This window comes from Sebastes fasciatus, chromosome 16 (genome assembly GCF_043250625.1).
Source record: "Sebastes fasciatus isolate fSebFas1 chromosome 16, fSebFas1.pri, whole genome shotgun sequence".
In the NCBI taxonomy this organism is placed as follows: domain Eukaryota; kingdom Metazoa; phylum Chordata; class Actinopteri; order Perciformes; family Sebastidae; genus Sebastes; species Sebastes fasciatus.
Genome location: NC_133810.1, coordinates 15,032,769 through 15,052,967, shown reverse-complemented (window position 1 = coordinate 15,052,967; position 20,199 = coordinate 15,032,769). Strand labels below are relative to the sequence as shown.

Sequence of the window (20,199 nt, the reverse complement as noted above, 5' to 3'; positions counted from 1 at the left end):
GCAGTGCTCCCAGTGATCGGACCCTTTAGTTTCTTGCTGTTTATTTGGCATATTAGCATTCATTCCTCAACCACCAGTTACATAGAAGGTTACTAATTGATTACAAGTTGTGAGAGGAAAAACAACTCTTAATGCTTTAATAGGACTGACTCATAAAGACTTTTAATTTGAAGGTGTAAAGGTCTTGGAGGACATGGGGTAGGTACTGTAGGTTCAAGAGTCAGAGCTGCATTTTGCTTTCCGGCCATTGAAGCATGAAATTGAATTTGTCGGTGGATAACTGCTGCCACCTAAAGGTCAAAGGGCTACCTATACGTGTAAAGTAGCTGTGGATATTTGCAGATTTCATAGATTGATTAATATGCTACAGTGTAAAACATTACTGTTTTTTTTTTGTTTCAAGCAAAAAGTCCACAATCATGAAAACTTTTACTTCTGTTTCATTTAGAGAAGTAACACAGTAAGTACCTGGTGGATACATTGCCTCACACTGCAAGTCTACCACTGGAGCATGAAATTAGAATTATTGATGGATACGTTCTGACACTAAGAGGTCAGAGAGCCACAATCGACTGCGTGTATTTGGGAGTTGTGCAGACTCGCATGTCGACTTCTAAAACAGTAAAATATACACACACAAGTGCTTATAAACGTCTTAATGCATACAAAAACACAAGTCACACATTTTCACTGATTTTAATCACTTCAAAACTGTAATAACATTGTGAAGATTTTGGCTCTTGTGTATATGTGAGACTACTCTTGTAGACAGTCCTCCATATCTTGCAGCTCCTGTAATTCGGGACAGAGAGGGCCACCGTGAAGGCACAGGAGTTGTCTGACCTTGGGGATGACAGAGAGGGCCAGGCCTCTGGCACCACTGGGAGAAGGAGAGGACAGAGACACAGAGATGTTATTTCTACAAATAATGTCAGTCAAAACAATAAAATAGTGGGACAGTCGCACTGCGCATACACTTTTAGTATCAGACATTGAAAAACGGCACGCCCTGAAAATTTCCCCCCGTACAACTCACTCACCCGTTGAAGTGTAGCTGAGCTAATTTGAAGAGTTGTCGACCCAATTCAATACTGTCTTCTCCGTACTGGGAGCAAATGGCTACGGCACTTCTCTCCAGATGGGAGGCAGCGTTATTCCAGTCACCTACAGGAAGAGCAGAAAAGAAACAAACCATGTTCAAGGTCATAATGATTTATTTTGACACCCTGAGAATTGCGTTATTGGTTTTCTCGGCTTTAGCTACATATCTGAAATTAAACATGATACTATTAAGCATTCTATCGGATTATCACAGCGTGTGGGCAGTCATCACTGGGCTTGTTCAGTAGCTGTTAGTGCTACTCTTCTATTAATGTCGTCTACAGTACAAAGTTTTGATAAAAGTGTCAGGGTGATAATTTATTTATGACCTAAAAATAAGCCTTCCACAGACACATTGTTGTCAGGGCCAATAAAATGTCTTGTCTGCTGAAAGTCACACAAAGTTAATGATGTTGCTTGATACAGTTTGTATATGTGTGTGTAACAAAAAACCCACTACAATCAATGTTATATTGGTATGAAAAGTTAATCAGCTCTTCCTTAACCCTTTAGTAGTTTTCTCTGCTGTTTGGTAGAGCGTTTGAGTTGCAGATATCTTGTTGAAAAATGAAATACCCAACTGACTGAGCACTCTGTTGAAGTATGTCTTGCCAAATAAAATCCCCAGAGTGCACTGGGCTTTTAGAGCCAGACCATAGACTGTATATATAAAGATGGACGACATGACAGCTCCCCAAAAGTGAAGATAAAACATCTGGATGGTGGCTGGCTGCAGAATAGGTCATAAATCCTGCCCCCTCAATGTTAGCGGATGGGAAATGGACGACACTAAAAAGTCAAAGTACACATCAAATCATTTTTTCCCCAAAATAGGTAGTTCTTATCACGCTGATGCATCTTTATATACAGTCTATGAGCCAGAGCTTTTTAGGTGGCATCCTTCCAGGAAGTTAACGTTAACATGCTCAACCAATCGATAGAGAGTCCATTAAAGCTGCAGTCGGTAACTTTGAGAAAATATGATGAAAAATATTTTTATAAAACGGTCACTATATCCTGATAGTAGTGCATGAAACAGATAATTTGTGAAAACAATCATGTTCCTCTTTGTCTTCCTAGTGCTCCTAATGGCATCTGCAAGATTTCACTGTGTCTGAAAAAAGCAACAACCAATCAGAGCCGAGCAGTCTCTGGGCAATGTCGAAACTCGCAAACTCCGATCAAATGAGAAAGTTTGTGACGTAGCCTCCATGTTGAAAACAGTCGAGCCAAAAAAACAAGTACCGCCCACCAGCCGGGTCACAAACTTTCTCATTTTACAGCCGACTGCAGCTTTAATGGTAAAAGTGCATCTTTACCACATTAAACAGTAGGAGTGTATTAACCACGAAGCTCATCGTCACGCATTATTATTCTCACCCATTGTAGCATACGCTCTAGCCGTGGCATCTTCGAGCTCCCCTTGTACCGGGTGTGTCACTGCAAGGAACAGTTCGGACTGACTCTGGGTCTTTCTCAGCAGCTTCAGGGCCTCATCTGACGGAGGGGGGAGCAGAAGAATAACAGAGATGTAACAAAGACCTTCTGAAACAATGACAATGACACATTACTGTATCAGCATTTGAGATGTAGTTTTTTAACAACCACCTGGCCTCTCTCTTTCCATCAGCTCCACAGCCTTCTCCAGGTCAACCCTGATCTCCTGCAGACTTTGGCTCACTTCAGATGAAGACATACGATGACCACAGGACGGCTGCGAACATAGAAATCCTACTCTGTCCTCGCTGCTTTTCTGAAAGTCATATAAAATGATCAAGATGGACATGTAGTACGATAAATCTTGAAAGAGGAATTCATCTATAAGTAGTACAGTAATTATGTTTAATTTTAAGAAAATATATAGCCACAAAAATACTTGTGAATGCCTACTTTGAGAGATCCTTTGCACTTGCCACACAGAAATCCAGACTGTAGACTGCCCTCTGAACCTTCCTCCTCTTCCTCCTGCTGCTGCTGCTGCTGCTGCAGGGTGCAGGCCTCACACTGACACAGGAAATAGTACTGTTCCTGCAGGAGACGCTGGCGTTCTTGGGTCGCCATCCTGCTATTGTGAGGACCTGAGGGAAGGTGGATAGGAGTTGATCGCAGCAGTTAGTTATAACCCAGAGAAGAAAAGTAACAGAGCAACACTGCTGGAAGCAATGACTAATTTCAGAGGAGAGTGCTGTAAATGTTGCACCAGGGCTGGGACAAAATGTCTATGTTAGTTAATGTCCAAACAGCATTTTTATCTAGACTATATGTAAGGTTCTGTTTTTGCTATGCACCCTTGTATCTTATGAAATATGTCAGCACCCTAACAATTATTTTGCACGCATAGGACTTAGGCATAATTACTAATTTTCTCACCATAGCAGTGCAGGATCTCTTTTCCAGGAGTGATAACTTTGGCTGCTCTGACAGTCACGGTGACTCCGCGGGCCATGCTTCCGCACTCAGCCACACTCTCACCGACGTCTGCAGACAAACTGGTTCCAGTGCTGAACACCAGACCGGTGTTGGGACAGCAGGAGTGATTCAGAAGACTGAGAGTTGGGAATATTGCCGTAGCAATACGGATTTCCCTGCTGGACTGCACTGGTGAGTTTGCTGCTCCTGTGAGATGCAAGAATCAGAAAGTAAAAAGGTCATTGTGTGATTCAAGAACATTCATAGCAGAAGATGCAGTTGTTAAAAAAAACATAAATTGTTCTATAGTGGATTGTACCACAGTTTAAGCATGGAGGCAATCACAAGAACATTAATCTACAACAGTTTAGATCAGTGGTTCCCAACCTATTTTCCTTGAGGCCCCCTTCTACCTGTATCTAAGAAAAGCTGAGGCCCCTGACATCATCACCCTAAAAAAAATTACAAATCCTCGAAAAAAATCCTCAATTTGAATAAAGTGATTCAGTGTATTAAACAAGTATTTTTTTTTATTAAATCTTTCTTTAATGAATATAACTCATCAGTTTTGTCAACATAACTAAATCAATGACGTCTTGACGGATTCGCCAAGCAAATGCAAATACATACTATGATATTTGCTTTGTAATGCCTTAAGTAATTTACTATAATAGGGTTAGAGCCAAAATAGATCTTTGTTATTTTGGTTAAATAAATGTAATTTCTGGTGTTGTTAAATTGCTGCTAGACCGCCCCGTAAATACAGGTATGTGATCCCTTTGTGTGCGTCGAAAAGGGTCAAAAGACATTAGTGAAAATGTTGTTTTTGAAAGGCTAAACGCCAACAAATATGGATTGAAGCAGAATATTTCATTAGATTTTGCTACTAAGTAGCAAAAAAAAATATCTTTTTAGATAGTTTTATATCCAGACTTCTGTATAAATGATCCATTAAGTGTGTAAATATGATTTTAGTTATACATGAGCAAATCTAATTTTGACAACCTCAAAGCAGACGAATCCTGCTAAGGGGGGCCCGTACCCCAGGTTGGGAACCACAGGTTTAGATAAACGGTTAAAAGTAATTTTAAAGCAAAAATGCCCCAAATTCACTGGTTCCAACTTCTTAAGTGTCAGTGTCTGTGGTTTTCTTAGTCTTCTATGATAAAAACTGAATACCTTTGAATTTTGGACACTAAATATCAAAAGAGGGAACAAACTGTTTTCATGTTTCTGACTTCGAAATATAGATATAGTTTCATTGTGACAAAACTCAGTTTGAGGCAAGGTGATAACACTTGTGAAATCATTCACCTGTATCTTGCAGCGTGACGATTGCCTGGGCGTTACACCTCAGCTGCAGGACGTGCCTCAGAACTGCACTTCCCAGCAGCCACAGCTCCGAGCTCCAATCCGCGATATCTCCCTGCTTGTCTGGTGGTTGGCCGTTTGCCCCTGAGGGTCTACTAAGGTCCCAAGATGTAGGTGGAGGTCCTGCTTTGCTGAGCTTCAGGTAGAGTGTCGCTACGGTAACCGCACACAGGAAACGCACACCGGGGCTGTGACGATTCAGGTGGTGCCGTAAGTGAAACACGCTCGGGTAAGAGTCACCGTAGTATGAAGTACAAGGATCGGGTTGACGGGAATCACCGGACTCTCCGTTTGGACAGCTTGGCTCTGACTTTGCATGCTCGTCTCTGATTGGATCCCTGGCCATTTGGATGTTTTTTAACCCCGCCTTTAGTGTTACCCTCAGAGCGAGCTGTTCCATCACACCCATCGCCATCAGATCTGCTCCCAGTGGACACTCCCAGCGGTGATGTTCCTCCCAGGCGTCTCGCTGACAGGAGGTTGAACAGTATCGGCTGTAGCTGCATCCCTTGCACGGCACGGGACACAGCGTTTCAGTCAAACACCTGTGACAGCGCCTGTGCTCCACTCCTAGCAACACTCCTTTCTCTGCATCCTGCCTCCCTCCCTTCCCTTTCACCTCCTCCATCCCTGGTATAAGGACACAGCTGTATGGCCTGTCATGAAGGATCACCTCCCCAGCTGCTATTCTCTCTGCAGCCACAAGGTGTCGACCTTTCTCCGGGCTGAAGCCGACAGCAGCTTGAGGACGCATCCCGAACTTCAGAGGTCCAACAGATGCCCTGTTTACTCTGTCTGGATATATATGACTATTTGAGGCAGGATTGTGATGATCCTCTTTTGCCTTTTGACCTACAGAGAGGTGCTTGAGGCATTGTGTGCGACGGTCCTCCAGTTTGTGCAAGAGATGAGAGGGATAGCTGTTCTTTAGAGCTTTGTCAATGTCATCAAGGGATTCCTGAGAGGAAAAGAAAAGGAGTGTGAACCACTACAAAGATTGTAAGCAAAACATAAAGATAACTTATATAAGTCAGCATTTTAGCTTTAAGATGTCGAGACAAGACTAGGACTGAGTACGGATCTAAACCTAAACCATCAGGCCATTAAACAGTCATCATCGGTCACTATAAGCGAAACTTAAAAGCAACACATTCTAACACTTAAAACTAAATGAAATGTTACGCTTTGAACACAAACAAAAGGGCTTTTTTTAGGTTTCGGCAACAAAACTACAACTTCTTTAGGTTTAGGCAACAAAAGGTTTAGGGAAAATATTGTGTTTTGGCTTAAAATAACTACGTTTCAAAAGTGAAAGTGAAACTTAACACTTATCACAAGTGACAACTACACATTGTTTGTTTCACACGGGATGCCAACTCATGTCTACTGGGTGATAACACTGTGTTTTGTGTCCCATCCATCACCCCCACCCTCCACCCCTTATGGAATTTCATGCTGTCTTCTGCTCCTGTCATAATTACTATGGTCGCTAGAGGTCGCTGTCGTGTTCTTTTATAACTTCTTTCAGTGATCTACCATGTGAATAGATCATAAAACCTACTATTGGGTGTAGTAGGCCCCTATTGACCCATATCTATGGTGCCACTGATAACGCCTATTTAATAGCATGACAACATCGGTTGACCAGGAGAAGCAAACCTGAGAAGGCTAAGAAAGGAATGATAAAGCCTTTCCTGTGAGACACTGCTTCCCGACCACACTGTCTGAAGACAGACTGGGGTCAGAGCTAAATGTCTTTCCTCCAATCATATAAACCAAGTTAGTGAATAATGCACTTTAATGTCAATGATACATAAATGATAAAACTGTTTCCCATAAATCCTGAGACATTATTATGAAATCACTTATTTCTGTGCTCTTGCAAATCCCCTGCTATTTGTGTGGACTAAACAGCATGTTAAACAAGTCAGGATAAAATAGGATAACTTTCCCCCCTGCAGGATCAAATTGATGACACAATGGTGACACAATCTGTTAGATGTCTACAGGCCTGTTTTCATTCCACAAATAAGAAGCAGAACTGGTTTAAACAGGTTTCAATGGTGCCACAAGTACAACACCATCTCATTATTTAATTGCTGAAGATGATCACCTGGTAGTGCTGCAGATGGTAGAGCGCAGCAGAGCGGTTGGCGTAGCACAGAGACAGCTGCTCCGAACTTCGAGGTGCAAAACATATGCCCTGTCAAGACAAGAGACAGAGAGCTGGATTTTGATGCTTATTAATTAGGACTTTAAGGCATACTGCAATATAAAAACACATTATTTTTTTACACTACTGTTCTCAAAATATAAAAAAATTATATTTACAGTACAACTGATTTGATATTATTTATCAGATTTTTAAAATTATATTATATAGGGGTGTAAGGAAATATCGATACACATGAGTGTTAAGTTTTGCGATCCTGTATCAATTATCCAAAATGCTCTATCGATTTTTAATTAATCTCTTAAAAATCCGACGGCCCGTCAGCGGACCCAGCCCCTGTTCTGTCTTTCGGAGGTTGTAGCGGGCTCAGTCTTAAAGCTAGAGTGACGATACTGGCCTCATATGAAACTAGATAACTTATTGCATGTCGTGAAAAATGTTAAATAGCGCTCGAAAATTACGCAAAATTTCGGTGAGGAAAAACTGGCATGGCCATTTTCAAAGGGGTCCCTTGACCTCTGACCTCAATACATGTGAATGAACATGGGTTCTATGGGTACCCACGAGTCTCCCCTTTAAAGACATGCACACTTTATGATAATCACGTGCAATTATGAGCAAAAACCGTGTCGTTTTTTGCATGCAGTACAAAAGTTTGTTATTTTCACCTATTCTAAAATGGTATATTTGAATATTTCTGCATACTGGGGTCACTTAAACAGTCTTGGAATGGCATAAGCTATGTTTGACTGGAAAGCTGAGACTCTTGTGGATCCAATGAGTCCAAATGTATTCATGTGTGATGATGTTAGTCCCCATAATAGCCATTTCACATAGTAGCTGTTTTTTACTCCGATTTTATACATATGGTGTGTCTTTATGCTATGACAGTTTTCCTAAAATAAGATTTGAAAAAAAAATTGCAATATATCGCCTTGCTTACAGTATCGCAATATATTGAATCTTTACTCCTGCATCATGATACGTATTGTATCACCGGATATATACCTAATATTATAGCTATAGCCATAATATAATGGAATGGAATTGTGGCCTGGTTATAATCCAATGTTTCATTGTAGTGTCATTGACGTTTCTATTTTCTGGCTCATATGGATCAACACAATAACACCTTTGAATAGTGCAGAGAGGCTGCAGTGTAGTCCTTGGTCTTGAAGCTGGAGTTGCCTGTCTCTCTGTATTTGGCTGCTTGCTCTGCATCCTTCTGCACAGAGTGTCCTGCGGAGATCGACTGCACCAAGTCCAGATCATCTTGGCTATGAAACAGAAATGAAGACTAATTACAGAGAGTGCCTCTTTGTTCAAAATGTTCCCCAGCCCCTTACCAAAAAAAAGTTTATTCAAGTGAGTACACTTCTTTAAACTTAAAATAAGAGTATACTTTCAGTTTACTTTTTATGTACTTATCAGATATATACACTTAACAAAAGTATACATAAAGTATACTTGGCTCATAATGACAAGTATACAGAAAAGTATACTTGGCTTTTACTGACAAGTATACAGAAAGGTCTAGGTATACTTGGCTTATAGGCCTACTTGTACTTAATCTTTTGATCGAGATATACTTGAGAAAATTAAAGTGTCTATTAAAGTGTGTGAGCAGGAAGCTGGGGGTTACTGTCTATTATAGTCCTAAACAAGTCTGTAAACCTATGTTCACTTTAGCCAAGTGAATAAAGACTATGTAAATAAGCTCATGTAGTCCAATCAAATAAAAGTCTATGCCTCCAAATGGTTGATCAAAATCAATCAGATAGAAGCTGGACTGGACACCCACATGCACCAAACTACAGCAGTAGCATTAAGCTATCTAACAGTACTCACGTTGTCAGAGTTAGGGCGCATTTGAAAACATCATCTACTTCAAGCAGGGATGTAAACTTCTCCTGTAGCTCGGGGCCGAGTCTGGTCCACTTCTGTGCAACGTGATCTTGCCACCGGACGCACGGAAGATCCATCATGAACTACAAATAAACCACATGGGCACCGGAGAGACTGTTTTCGGTTTGTTTTGAGTCCGTTTCACGCAGACCGAGGACCACGCTGTCAAGCTGTTAGTGGATGTAATGGGATTTTCCGTCCACAACCTTCAAAATAAAACACATACTATCCAAACCCACTGATGTCCAAGGAAAAGTTAGTCATCTAAGGCTTATATATATATTATATACACTCTATGGGCTACACCTATTAGAACTAGGTATTAAAATACCTATTAAAACTAAAATCTCCACAATGCATTATTATAAAGACGACAACAAGACTGTTTCCTCGGGTCGTGGAAAGCTGACATTTTTGGGGATTGATTTTGACAGGGGTTCAACTATGGAAGTTTTTATTGGACTTTATTAGTTGTAATCCACAGAAGACAATTCACAAATATGCACCATGATCTGCAAATATTTCACTATCCACAAACGTATATTTGTATTTGTGTTGTGTAAAGTCACATCCACAAAAATACAAGGCGATTTGCAAAAACACATAACTTACTCTGTAAATACGTATTTTAAGGTTTACTTGTAAAGTGATAAACACACATTTGTGCATCTATTTCTACACATGGAATGTTATTTGCGCATTTGCAGATGCTCCCTATGCATTTGTGGGCCATGTGACATTTGCAACTTCCCTCCTGTTTGTTTACGTAATTTTATCCAATTGGTACCGCTGCATGTTTGTGGATAGTGAAATATTTGCAGATCATGGTACACATTTGTGGAATGTCTTCTGCGGGTCACAACTAATAAAGTCCAATAAAAACTTCCATATGCAACTATTATTCACATTGATGAGTATCGTAACTGTTAATAACAATCCCAGATGTTCATGTATCATTTACTTTACGCTTTTGACTTTTAACTTTCCAATTTTTACAGTAAGAATCTGGCACATCATGTCTGCCTTGCTAGTTTACTCTTTTATTTTGAAGGCATAAATGGGGCCATATCCGGTAACGTTCGTGTTGCATTCATTCCTAAAATCCCGTTTGGTCTCGCGATAATTCCCATACCTTTAACTTGTCTACGCATGAGAAACAAGAAAGGCAAAAGTCAGCTTGCTTTTAGTAGAACTACTTTAACCGGAGGACATGAGTGTAAAACTCACACAGGGGGCAATTGAAGTAAGCATGAATATTACTATAACTGAATTACTGTTATTAAATACCAGCCTCGAGCTATCGGTATTTAGCAACGTAGCTCTGTTAGCTGCAGCTGTTAGCACTGTGAGCTAACGAGATTTAGTTTCATAGCTGAATCTACAATAACAATAATATTAGCATTAACTGGCCACATTGTTGACACTTTGAGGTTGTTTAATCATAAATTTACATGTTAATGGAGTGAAATAAATGCAGGCGTGCTTCATTTATTAAAATATTGACAATGCATGACTTGGGTGGACTGAAGTCTTACTATTTGGCCAATTCTTTCCAAACATGTGGGCTCCAGAGAGTTGTTGGAGACAACAGGAAAGTCTGATCCAGTATTGCTGCTTTCCTGCTAGGGGCGGTGCAAAAATAATTGCCATTTCATTAATCTCCAGTTGATATTGAACTGTAACTTTGCATTAGTAACATGGTGATGTGATGGGACAGGATGGGGCCAGGCAGCAGTAGATGCTAACAAGTCTTTTATTGTGTTCTAGGCCCTTTTCAGTGACTCACAGGTGGTGGACAATAATCTTGTGCTGCAGCTGCTGGTAAGTAAACCTTTGTTGAAGTCCACTTGACCCAGCTATATTGTATTTTTTTTTTTTTTTTTTTTCCATTGTTAATAAAAAAAAAAATCCAAGTGATCGATTAAGTAATACAATAAAAGTGAAAAAGAAGAAGAAGATTATTATTATTAATAATACTTTGATTATTGTTCTGTGTACACAGGGTGGTTGATTTAATAAGTCCTACGATACAACTTTATTGTCAGTTTGCACTGAAATTTATTTTGCACCCATAGTACAGCTCAGTTTGAGGAAAAAGTACACATACAATAGATATACTGTAACCATAGACAGACAGACAAGTAAGACCCATCAGACAAAAAACAAAACACTTCACAATTATTCACACATAACCCATTCAAAAAATTATCATCTGTCCTTTGGATTTACACGTCCTTAACAGCACATTAATTATTATTTAGCAACAAGATGGACTGATGGACAAAAGCGTTCTTCAGCCTGATGCGGTTAAATGTAGGGACTCTAAATCGCCTCTTGGAGGGCAGAAGTTGATATTCCCCATCTAAAACATGTAAGGGGTCAGAAGAGATGCTGTTGGCAAGTCTGAGCACACTCTTGTTGTGAGCTGCTTGAAAGGAGGGTTTCACAGGTTGGCCAATGATCTTCGCGCAGATTTTGATTTGGCTATAAAGTTTAGCTCATGGAACTGTCAAATGTCAAGTATTGAGCATGATGATCCTGAGACTGTAAACCTTTGTTGTTTTGCTTATAAAATCCTTTTCTACCCACTGTGTTTGTCAGAACATCCGTGATGTCAGTAATGGCACAACTATACCCAGGTACCGGCTCAAGATGAGTGATGGTCAGCACTTCTGGTCTTGTGAGTATCTTGCAGTAGACACAAAACTGTGGGTTTGGTATTTTGGCAGCAACAGATATGTTAAATCCAACAAGGGTAATATCATGAATTACAAGGTACAAAAGTAGTGCTAAGCAAAATTTATACCTCAGAAGATAATCAAGACAAGTACCAGTGACCAATAAATCTGTTGAATAATATTTTTTTTAGATGTACATGAATATATTTGTGTGTGTTTGTGTACGTAGCCTTTGTGTTGGGCACACAGTTAAACAATCTCCCAGAAGAAAACCTCCTGGTACCTAACTGTGTGTGTATGGTGAAGAAGACCACCAAAAACACATTGTCAGATGGAAGGTATGTGTTTTCATTTTCATTGTCTTTCTTCCCGTTCCCTTCTCTCAATTGGTTTGCTGGATGTAATCCCCTTGGGCTTATTGTAACTTTCTTCCAGGCATGTGATGATTGTGTTGGACATGGAGATATTGCGATCTGCAGAGGAAACTGGAGGGGTTATTGGAAATCCCACTCCATATAATCCAGCTGGTATGATTCTTTTAAGATGCACATGCTTGAAGTTAGAAATGGTAATAAAAAGTTTCTGCAGGTCCCACATGGTGTTTGTTCAATTTACAGGTAAGACGTCATCTCCACAGAAGTCTTTCTCAAATACCTTTGTCCCATCATCCCCTTCATCTGCTGCAGTACCTGGACCCTCCTACAAGAGCAACAGCAGTGAGTGTCATATCAAAGATTTTGTATATGATTTCATGCTTCTGTATATATAATTCTCTTGTCCTCTCCATCAGGCCAATAAATAGGCGTTATCAGTCATTGCAAGCACTATAAATAGATCCAACAGTAGGTTTTATCATCTATTCACATGGTAGATCACTGAAAGAAGGTATAAAAGAAGATGACAGCGAGCTCTGCTTTTAAGTTTCACTTTTACAGCATAGTAGGCATAGTAAACCTCTAATAACCCACATCTATGGAGCTTATAGCGGCCAATAACGCCTTTTTCATGGCCTGATAATAGTCGAATCAGTTGCGCAGCCATCATTACACATATATACTATAACAATTTTGACAATTATCAGTGCCATGATCATGATAAACCTGCTGTTTTATTTCCTTATAGCAGTTTTTGTCAACCAGGACAAATTTAACAGAATCTCTGAAATTTGATATATAATATATATATATTGCTCGTTGATCCTTGCCGCACGTTTCTTGTGAGACTCGCATGTTGTACAGTGTCGCTTCAATGAAATTGAAAAATACCTGGCAAATTTTGCAAAATACTCAGAGAATCGCCTCCCACCGGCTTCACCCACTTAAGTAGTTTCACAATCTTTGTTGTAGCTGCAGTTATTTTTCTTTGTGGTAGTTTATAGCATATTATGCCTAAATGTGCATAGCTTGTGACTTTGTGGTGACTCCAATTGTTCCCTGTTGGGCATAGCGTAGCACAGACAGGTGACAGGTTAACCTGCACGTGACCCATGTGTGTGCAGTTTGATTGACAGCAAACGCAACGCCGTGATGGCAGCCTTCCCTGCTTTCTTCACAGCCATTGGATGATTGCCAGATTTTAGAAAAGCATCTGTCCTGCAGAGGTAAACTGAAAATTAGAGGCAATGAAAATGTGGGACATTGTCTCAATATGTGGGACAAGGGATAAGAATGCCGTGCAGTCCCTCGTAAAGTGGGACACCTGGTCACCCTATTGACTTCTCATGCTTCACAGCAGTAACAAATGTGGAGAAATGGGATTAGCGTTGAGCAGTATCATATTTTGCCATGAAGAGGTGATGCATTCTGAGCATATTCCCCATCTAGAACACAAGGAGCAGCAAGTCTCCACTTATTTTATCCAACATTTTCTGCAGCCAACAAATTGGATGAATGTAACTTGTATCTCTCAAGCACACACTTATTGATTACTACACTGACATTCTAGATATAGCAAGAATATACAACAGCTGAAGCTTTTGCTTTGCATGTACAAGAGAGCATCATGAGGCTGATACAGACAGACACAGAGTTTGGTATAGCTATCAGTCATTTAGGTTTAAAAAAAACAACAAAAAACTCTATTCTGAGTAGGAGAAATGGAGTGTTGACAGCGGTACTAAAAATAATATATGTGGATGCTTTCCCAAGCCACTGCATGCAAGGCAGAATAAATCATTTTTAAACGCAACAAAACAATGCACCCAGAGGCCCTCGAGCTCTCTGTTCATGATATTACATGTCATATGGATTGATACTACTCATTTGCTGCGCAGATTACAGCAATTACATACCTCACTAATACAAACAAGTTCTAATTTCTTCATTTAGCAAAGTTAGATGCACTGAGCAATGAGCATTGGGGCTTTGCTCAAGCTGAATACAGTTTTGTTGTCCAGAAGTCACAGAATTGATTCTTAATTCTGAAGTTATGCGGAAGGAACTCTTGAAATGTAGTGCTTATAGAGGACCAAACCGTATAATAGTAAGAAGAATGGGAAGCAAGTAGGGGTAATTTTCAAGTAATGACTAATTCAACATCATTTTGGACTAAAATGTTAGCTTCTCGGTTAGATGATGACTTACTGTCTTTCTTGTAAACAACACTCTGCATGTCAGAGTTTATTCTTTTTTTCAGATCTCAACAAATTAACATATTTTGTTGATTGTTTACATCAGTCATTATCAGCTGTGTTTTCAGAATAACCGGACATTTTAGGAGTTGGTGAGGTTGTTGTTATAGAACATGTGACTAATTTGACAAACTCTCATCTGACCAGCAGAGGGAGCCATGTACCCTTTGAGAGAAGAGTGCTGATGTATGATTTACAGTCCTCTCACTGTTTTTTTTATCCTCAATGCTGTTGTTCTGCAGCCATAATTGTGGACCAATTTTGGACATTGTTGTTCAGTTTTCAATCTCATTTACCATACCACACTTGAACCAGCAGTATGGACTAAAATTTAAATCCTGGTTTTCATTCCTGTTGGTATTCATAGCACTTAAACCTGCAGTAGGCAGAATGTTTTTGGCATCATTGGGCAAAAATTCCATAATAACCTTTCAGCATATTGTAATTCAAGTGTTCCTATTGGCTGTTCTCCGGCTGGTGGTGCGGTGCTTGGTATTTCTTCAACTGATCTCAACATGGCTGCCGGGTCACAAACTTTCTCATTTTACAGCTAAACAGTACACTACAAGATGATTCTGAAAACATTTGAGTCAAGAAATAGACATTACATTAACAGAATATTGATTCATATTTGATCAACGCTGCCTAGTTTGACCGTTTAATCGGAGTTTGCAAGTGATTGACAGCTGCTCAGAGACGGCAGGCTCCAGCTCGACTGTGATTGGTTGTTTTCCTCCGGTCTGTGAAATCCTGCAGATGCCATTAGGACCAACGGAGGACAGAGGCACATGATTTTTTTCGGATTACCTGTCTCATGCACTACTGTCAGGATATAATATTTTATAAAAATAACTTTTCTTAATCATATTTGCTCCAATTCTACCCACTGCTGCTTTAAGTGTCCAAAGTCTGAGCGTAAGTTCAGGATTAGATGTAACTGGATCATAAGACACAGTGTGGTTTTCAACCAGTTGAAGGTAGCTACTGCAGTTTTCAAACGAATGGAAGACTGCAGGTCCTTAAGCTCTGGTGCCCTATTTTCATATCACATTGTGCACTTTTATCATATTTACTGCTCAGCTATCAGAGCGGGAAACTATCTTGCCCACTGGCCACTGCGGCTGGTGGAGTCCATAACTCACACCTTTCACTGTTTTACCGCCAACCTTTTATTTATAACTGAATAGAACCTCCAAATGATGGTTGGTTTTCTGCCAAAAATGGCTGGTGCCATGTATCATGCCTAAAGTAGCCTGTGTTTTATTGGATCTTCTTTTATTATCTTAGTCTTTGTTTCACTCACTTGTTTTATACCACCAACTGCTCTCAGTATCGGCATTGATTTTGTTATGTGGCAGAAAACATACCCAATAGTCCTCCTCAGTGGAGGATGTAGGTATGTGGGTGGATAATGAGTGCTTGGTATATATTGTGTGTTTGTGCCCGTGTAGGTGTGTGTCTGTATGTGTGTGTTGTGACTGAGGGAGCCTGTGTGGGCCGATGGCTCCTCCAGTTCATGGCTTCATGAATATGGTGTTGTGGACTGAATCCCCTCGTAGCGATGCACAGACGGAGAGAGAGAGAGAGAAAGAGAGTCAACTAATTTGACTGAGCAAAGACGAGGCTCTGCATTAAGTAGTTCATCTTACTCCTTCCTCGTAACATCCCTTTGAATCGTGTTACCTCAGAGATCCCGGCAGATACAGAAAACCCGCTGCTCTATTTAATTGTTCTTTTGATGAAATGGTCCTCTTTACAGCGAAAAACAAGCCGCGTGCGTAAAGTCTTTTCTCCTACTGAATGTTTATGATTACCTTTCAGTGGTTTTGTGAATTGCATTTTCAATAAGTCGATACATTTGCGTGCATTCACAAGATTAGCTAAGTGCAACACATGAAGTGTTTCCAATGAGCTGTGGGTAATGTAATGACTGGCTAGCCTGCTGTTTTATTAGAGGCTTCTGGGGTCATTTTTAAGAAATGGCTACTACTCGTGACGCACAGCATCTCCACTGCCGGATGCCTGCTGCTCCAATCGCACTTATAGATCTATATCAGGGCATGATAGAAATAACACCGATAGGCAAATAAATGTGTTTATGGTTAAAAGACTAGAACAGACAAGTGGGCGCAATCAAATCATAAATTGTTCTATGAAAGGCTGCAGGTACAGTAAGTCCATCCCATTCAGGCTCAAGGTGGATATTACAGGACTAATAATAACTACAACTGTGCAGCTCTTTAGGACAAACATTATTCCTGAATGAGCAGAGATACACTTGGAGCAGAAAACAAGAAAATTAACATCTTTGGCTGATGAAAATGTAGTTTGTTATGATTCATTTGTGATTTAGATTAAACGCATCTAATCATTTTTATTTTCTGGATAAACGTGGGCAAATTTTACGTTGGTGCAATCATGCAACAATATTGCTGTTTCTACAGCAGGTCAACTATCCGCTCCTTTGCAGTCCCATCAGATCAGCTGAACAGACTCTGATTTAAATGCCGCTGCTGTCCGGCAAAGAAAAACTTCCACATAGGATTCACCTATGGTTTCTTGCTCCTCGTCTTCTCCGAGACATATCATCCTTGATGATGACCCCGATTAATTTCCAGGTCAAGGGCCAGAGGACGGGGCTGCGAGGACAGAAGAAAGCATAATTAGCTGAATGGAAAGCACTTCCTATCAGCTCCAGGCGTTCTGCTCTGTAGTTAAACCTGACCTCTGACATCCTCCGAGTGGGAGGATGGGGTCAGAGAACATGTTTTTCTCTGGTTTCAGTAGAGTTTGAAGGAATAATTTCAATGTTTTCAGCATTTATTATTGTTTTGGGCGTGCCTTGTATGCTCTATCAGCCACAAGCGACAACATTGTACTCTCTCAGTTAAAAATACATCAAAATTTGAGTTATAATATTAATATTCTGTAGCACTTCATAATAACCATCATTTGTAAATGGTAAATTGATAGTTAATTAAACTTAGTTAATAGTTATTTTACTGTTAACGAATAATTCAATGATAGTTAATAATGTTTACTAATCTTTAGTAATAGTATAATTTATTATTTTAACAGTTTACTGTTGTACACATAGCATTTTATATACTATATACAGTATATAAGTATCTGTTAATTATTAAGATATTATTTGTAAACCTTAAATAAATTGTAAAACATATATAAACATTACATAGATAGATATTTGTAACACTTTGTTAATGGTTAATAATTAGTTTGTGAACTGTCTATAAATATGATTTGAATGGCTATTATAAAGTTCCAACTGATGATTATAATACCTTGTTAAATGGTTAATAAATACTTGGTAAAGTATCTATTAACATTATTTAGATAGATGGTTAATTTGTTAATGATTAATAATAGGCTTCTGGTCCATCTATCTATGTAATGTTTATATATGTTTTACAAACTATTTCTTAAACGTTTACAAATCATTTTTTAATTATTAAATACTTAACATAGGGTATAAAATGCTATAATGTGTGCAACAATAAATTGTTAATAAATACTTTACTAATGTAATCAGAATGTAATTATCGTCTCCTATCAGCTGTGACAATATATAATTAATAAACAAATTATTTCATATTACACAAACTAATGATAAAATAACAGACATTATAGCATTACTAATAATTAGTAAACATTATTAATTATTGTTTCATTGTTTGTTAACAGTAAATTAACTATTAACTAAGTTTAATTAACTATCAATTTACCATTTATAAATGATGGTTATTATAAAGTGTTACCGAATATTCAGAAATGATTAAAAAAAAAGTCCTTCAGCATTACAGTAGGTGTAGAGCCAAAGGTCATGACGCAGTAGTTACCGACGGATCTGTGTTCTCATTTAAATATTCATCAGCAGCAGCCCCTTGAAATAGACTGCCTTCAAACTGCTTCGCAGATCATATTTAAAATTCCAAAAAGAAATCTGCAATTGCTGAAGTGCAGTTAAAAAAGAAATATTCATTATTCATCACTAACTATTCTCTGCAGGTTTCCTTTGTCCTCACAACTCATTCCCTCTTCTCCTCTCTCTCTCTTATAAACACACACACACTTTTACACACTCGCCTTCTTACTCACTTTCTCTATTTATTGCCTTTTTCTTGTCTATATAGTTCTCATTTTCTCTCTTCCTTTAGTATCCTCACCACCAAGCACCCTCCACAAACAGAGGCTGTTGAATACGTTAGTGGCATACATATTAGGACTCTGCACTGATCTTAATCACAAAAAATGAGGATCCTTGACAAACCTCGATGCCCCTCTCTTTGCTCTGTACTTCACCCCCACCACCACCACCACCACCCATCCACGCCTATCATCTCCTCTTCTCTTCTTTCACTACCAGCTTCTTCCCTCTAAACACTCCACCCGGATTGCGTGTGTATGAATATTGATGTTAATTACCCCTCGCCTGAAAATAGCTGTTCAGTCTGTGATTTCCCCGAGGAATTTGCTCATGACACACACACACACACTTGATTACACTACACACCCGCAAAGGAGGGTATCATAGAGGTGAGTATTTGTTGTGCTCCAGAACAGGAGCTTATATCAGGGGAGTGATCTCTGTGGAATTACATCTTTTTATCCCTGACAATTCCTCCCTCAAATTGCTGTTCCTCAATATGGCACATTCATACCAAAATGAGGCGTTGCGTAAAATGTATTTTATCTAGCCTGAATCACTGCTGGGGATGGGGCTGATGCGACTGCATTGTGGGAGGTGAGAATAGCAGCTTGTGATTCTGTGGGCCGGTCCGAACTGTTCAAGTTTTCTGGCATTGTCATTTGTAAAAGAATGTAAAAGCTGATCAGTTGTTTTAGAAACAAAGGGAACTTATTCTTAACTTTTTAAAGTAACTGTGGTTTTTGTTTTGTATGTGAGATTATTAGGGCTGTCAATCGATTTAAAATATTTAATCGCATGATTGTCCATAGTTGATCATGATTAAATCACACATTTTTTACATGTTCAAAATGTACCTTAAAGTGAGATTTGTCAAGTATTTAATACTCTTATCAACATAGGAGTGGGCAAATATGATTGTTTTATGTAAATGTATGTATATATTTATTATTGTAAATCAATTAACAACACGAAACAATGACAAATATTGTCCAGAAACCCTCACAGGTACTGCATTTAGCATGAAACATATACTCAAATCATAACATGGCAAACTGCAGCCCAACAGGCAACAACAGCTGTCAGTGTGTCAGTGTGCTGACTTGACTATGACTTGCCCCAACCTGCATGTGATTATCATAAAGTGGGCATGTCTGTAAAGGGGAGACTCGTGGGTACCCATAGAACCCATTTTCATTCACATATCTTGAGGTCAGAGGTCAAGGTGCCCCTTTGAAAATGACCATGCTAGTTTTTCCTCGCCAAAATGTGATTCACTATCTTCATTCTAGCTTTAAAACTGAGCTCACTACAACCTAAAAATCACAAGTCACGTTAATGCGCTAAATAAATTAGTTGCGTCAAAACGAATTTGCATCAACGCCTTATCGCGTTAACTCTGACAGCCCTAGATATTTCATATTAGGTCTCAGTTGATTAAGTGCACACCTAACCATGACTGAAATAATATCAGCATAGTAATTAAACTTAACACGAGGACAGCATTCTATGTAATCAAAAGAAAAATCACAGCTTGACTGATTAGACTTTAGGTTTAGCATTACACAGAAGCATCTGTGTGAAACAACCTATAACCTAAGAGCTTCTTCATTCATTCTACTGCCTATTTAAAATAATACCTTTTTTTAAAAAGCGTAATACCCTTTAAACTCTGTGTTTCACTCTGACTCAAACTAAATATAAAATGGTCACAAATTATGAAAGTGGTTAAGACTAGTATTTACAAATTTATGCCTGGTGTCTTGAG

At 39.2% G+C, this 20,199-nt stretch overlaps 2 protein-coding genes across 3 annotated transcripts in view; one reads left to right on the top strand and one right to left on the bottom strand.

Moving 5' to 3' along the window:
- Positions 1-681: 681 nt before the first annotated feature.
- smyd4 (SET and MYND domain containing 4) lies at positions 682-9,146 on the bottom strand. 2 transcript variants are annotated; one of them, XM_074610436.1, is made up of 10 exons: positions 8,903-9,146; positions 8,187-8,331; positions 6,995-7,084; positions 4,825-5,839; positions 3,472-3,717; positions 2,978-3,179; positions 2,710-2,837; positions 2,482-2,598; positions 1,041-1,164; positions 682-880 (listed from the first exon to the last, which is right to left on the bottom strand). In XM_074610436.1, exons 1-10 carry the CDS (start codon positions 9,037-9,039, stop codon positions 757-759), a joined length of 2,328 nt encoding a protein of 775 aa, XP_074466537.1. In that variant the 5' UTR covers positions 9,040-9,146; the 3' UTR covers positions 682-756. The 2 variants fall into 2 exon arrangements, with proteins under 2 accessions (XP_074466537.1, XP_074466536.1); XM_074610435.1 differs by having other exon boundaries at positions 2,710-2,854; positions 2,992-3,179.
- A 902-nt stretch (positions 9,147-10,048) lies between these two features.
- LOC141752454 (replication protein A 70 kDa DNA-binding subunit-like) overlaps positions 10,049-20,199 on the top strand; it is a 48,707-nt gene continuing 38,556 nt past the window's right edge. Inside the window, exons 1-6 of the mRNA XM_074610440.1 lie at positions 10,049-10,202; positions 10,727-10,780; positions 11,561-11,639; positions 11,867-11,975; positions 12,073-12,164; positions 12,255-12,353. Coding sequence (XP_074466541.1) covers positions 10,170-10,202; positions 10,727-10,780; positions 11,561-11,639; positions 11,867-11,975; positions 12,073-12,164; positions 12,255-12,353 — 466 coding nt within the window. The 5' untranslated portion in view covers positions 10,049-10,169. The remainder of the gene's footprint in view (positions 10,203-10,726; positions 10,781-11,560; positions 11,640-11,866; positions 11,976-12,072; positions 12,165-12,254; positions 12,354-20,199) is intronic.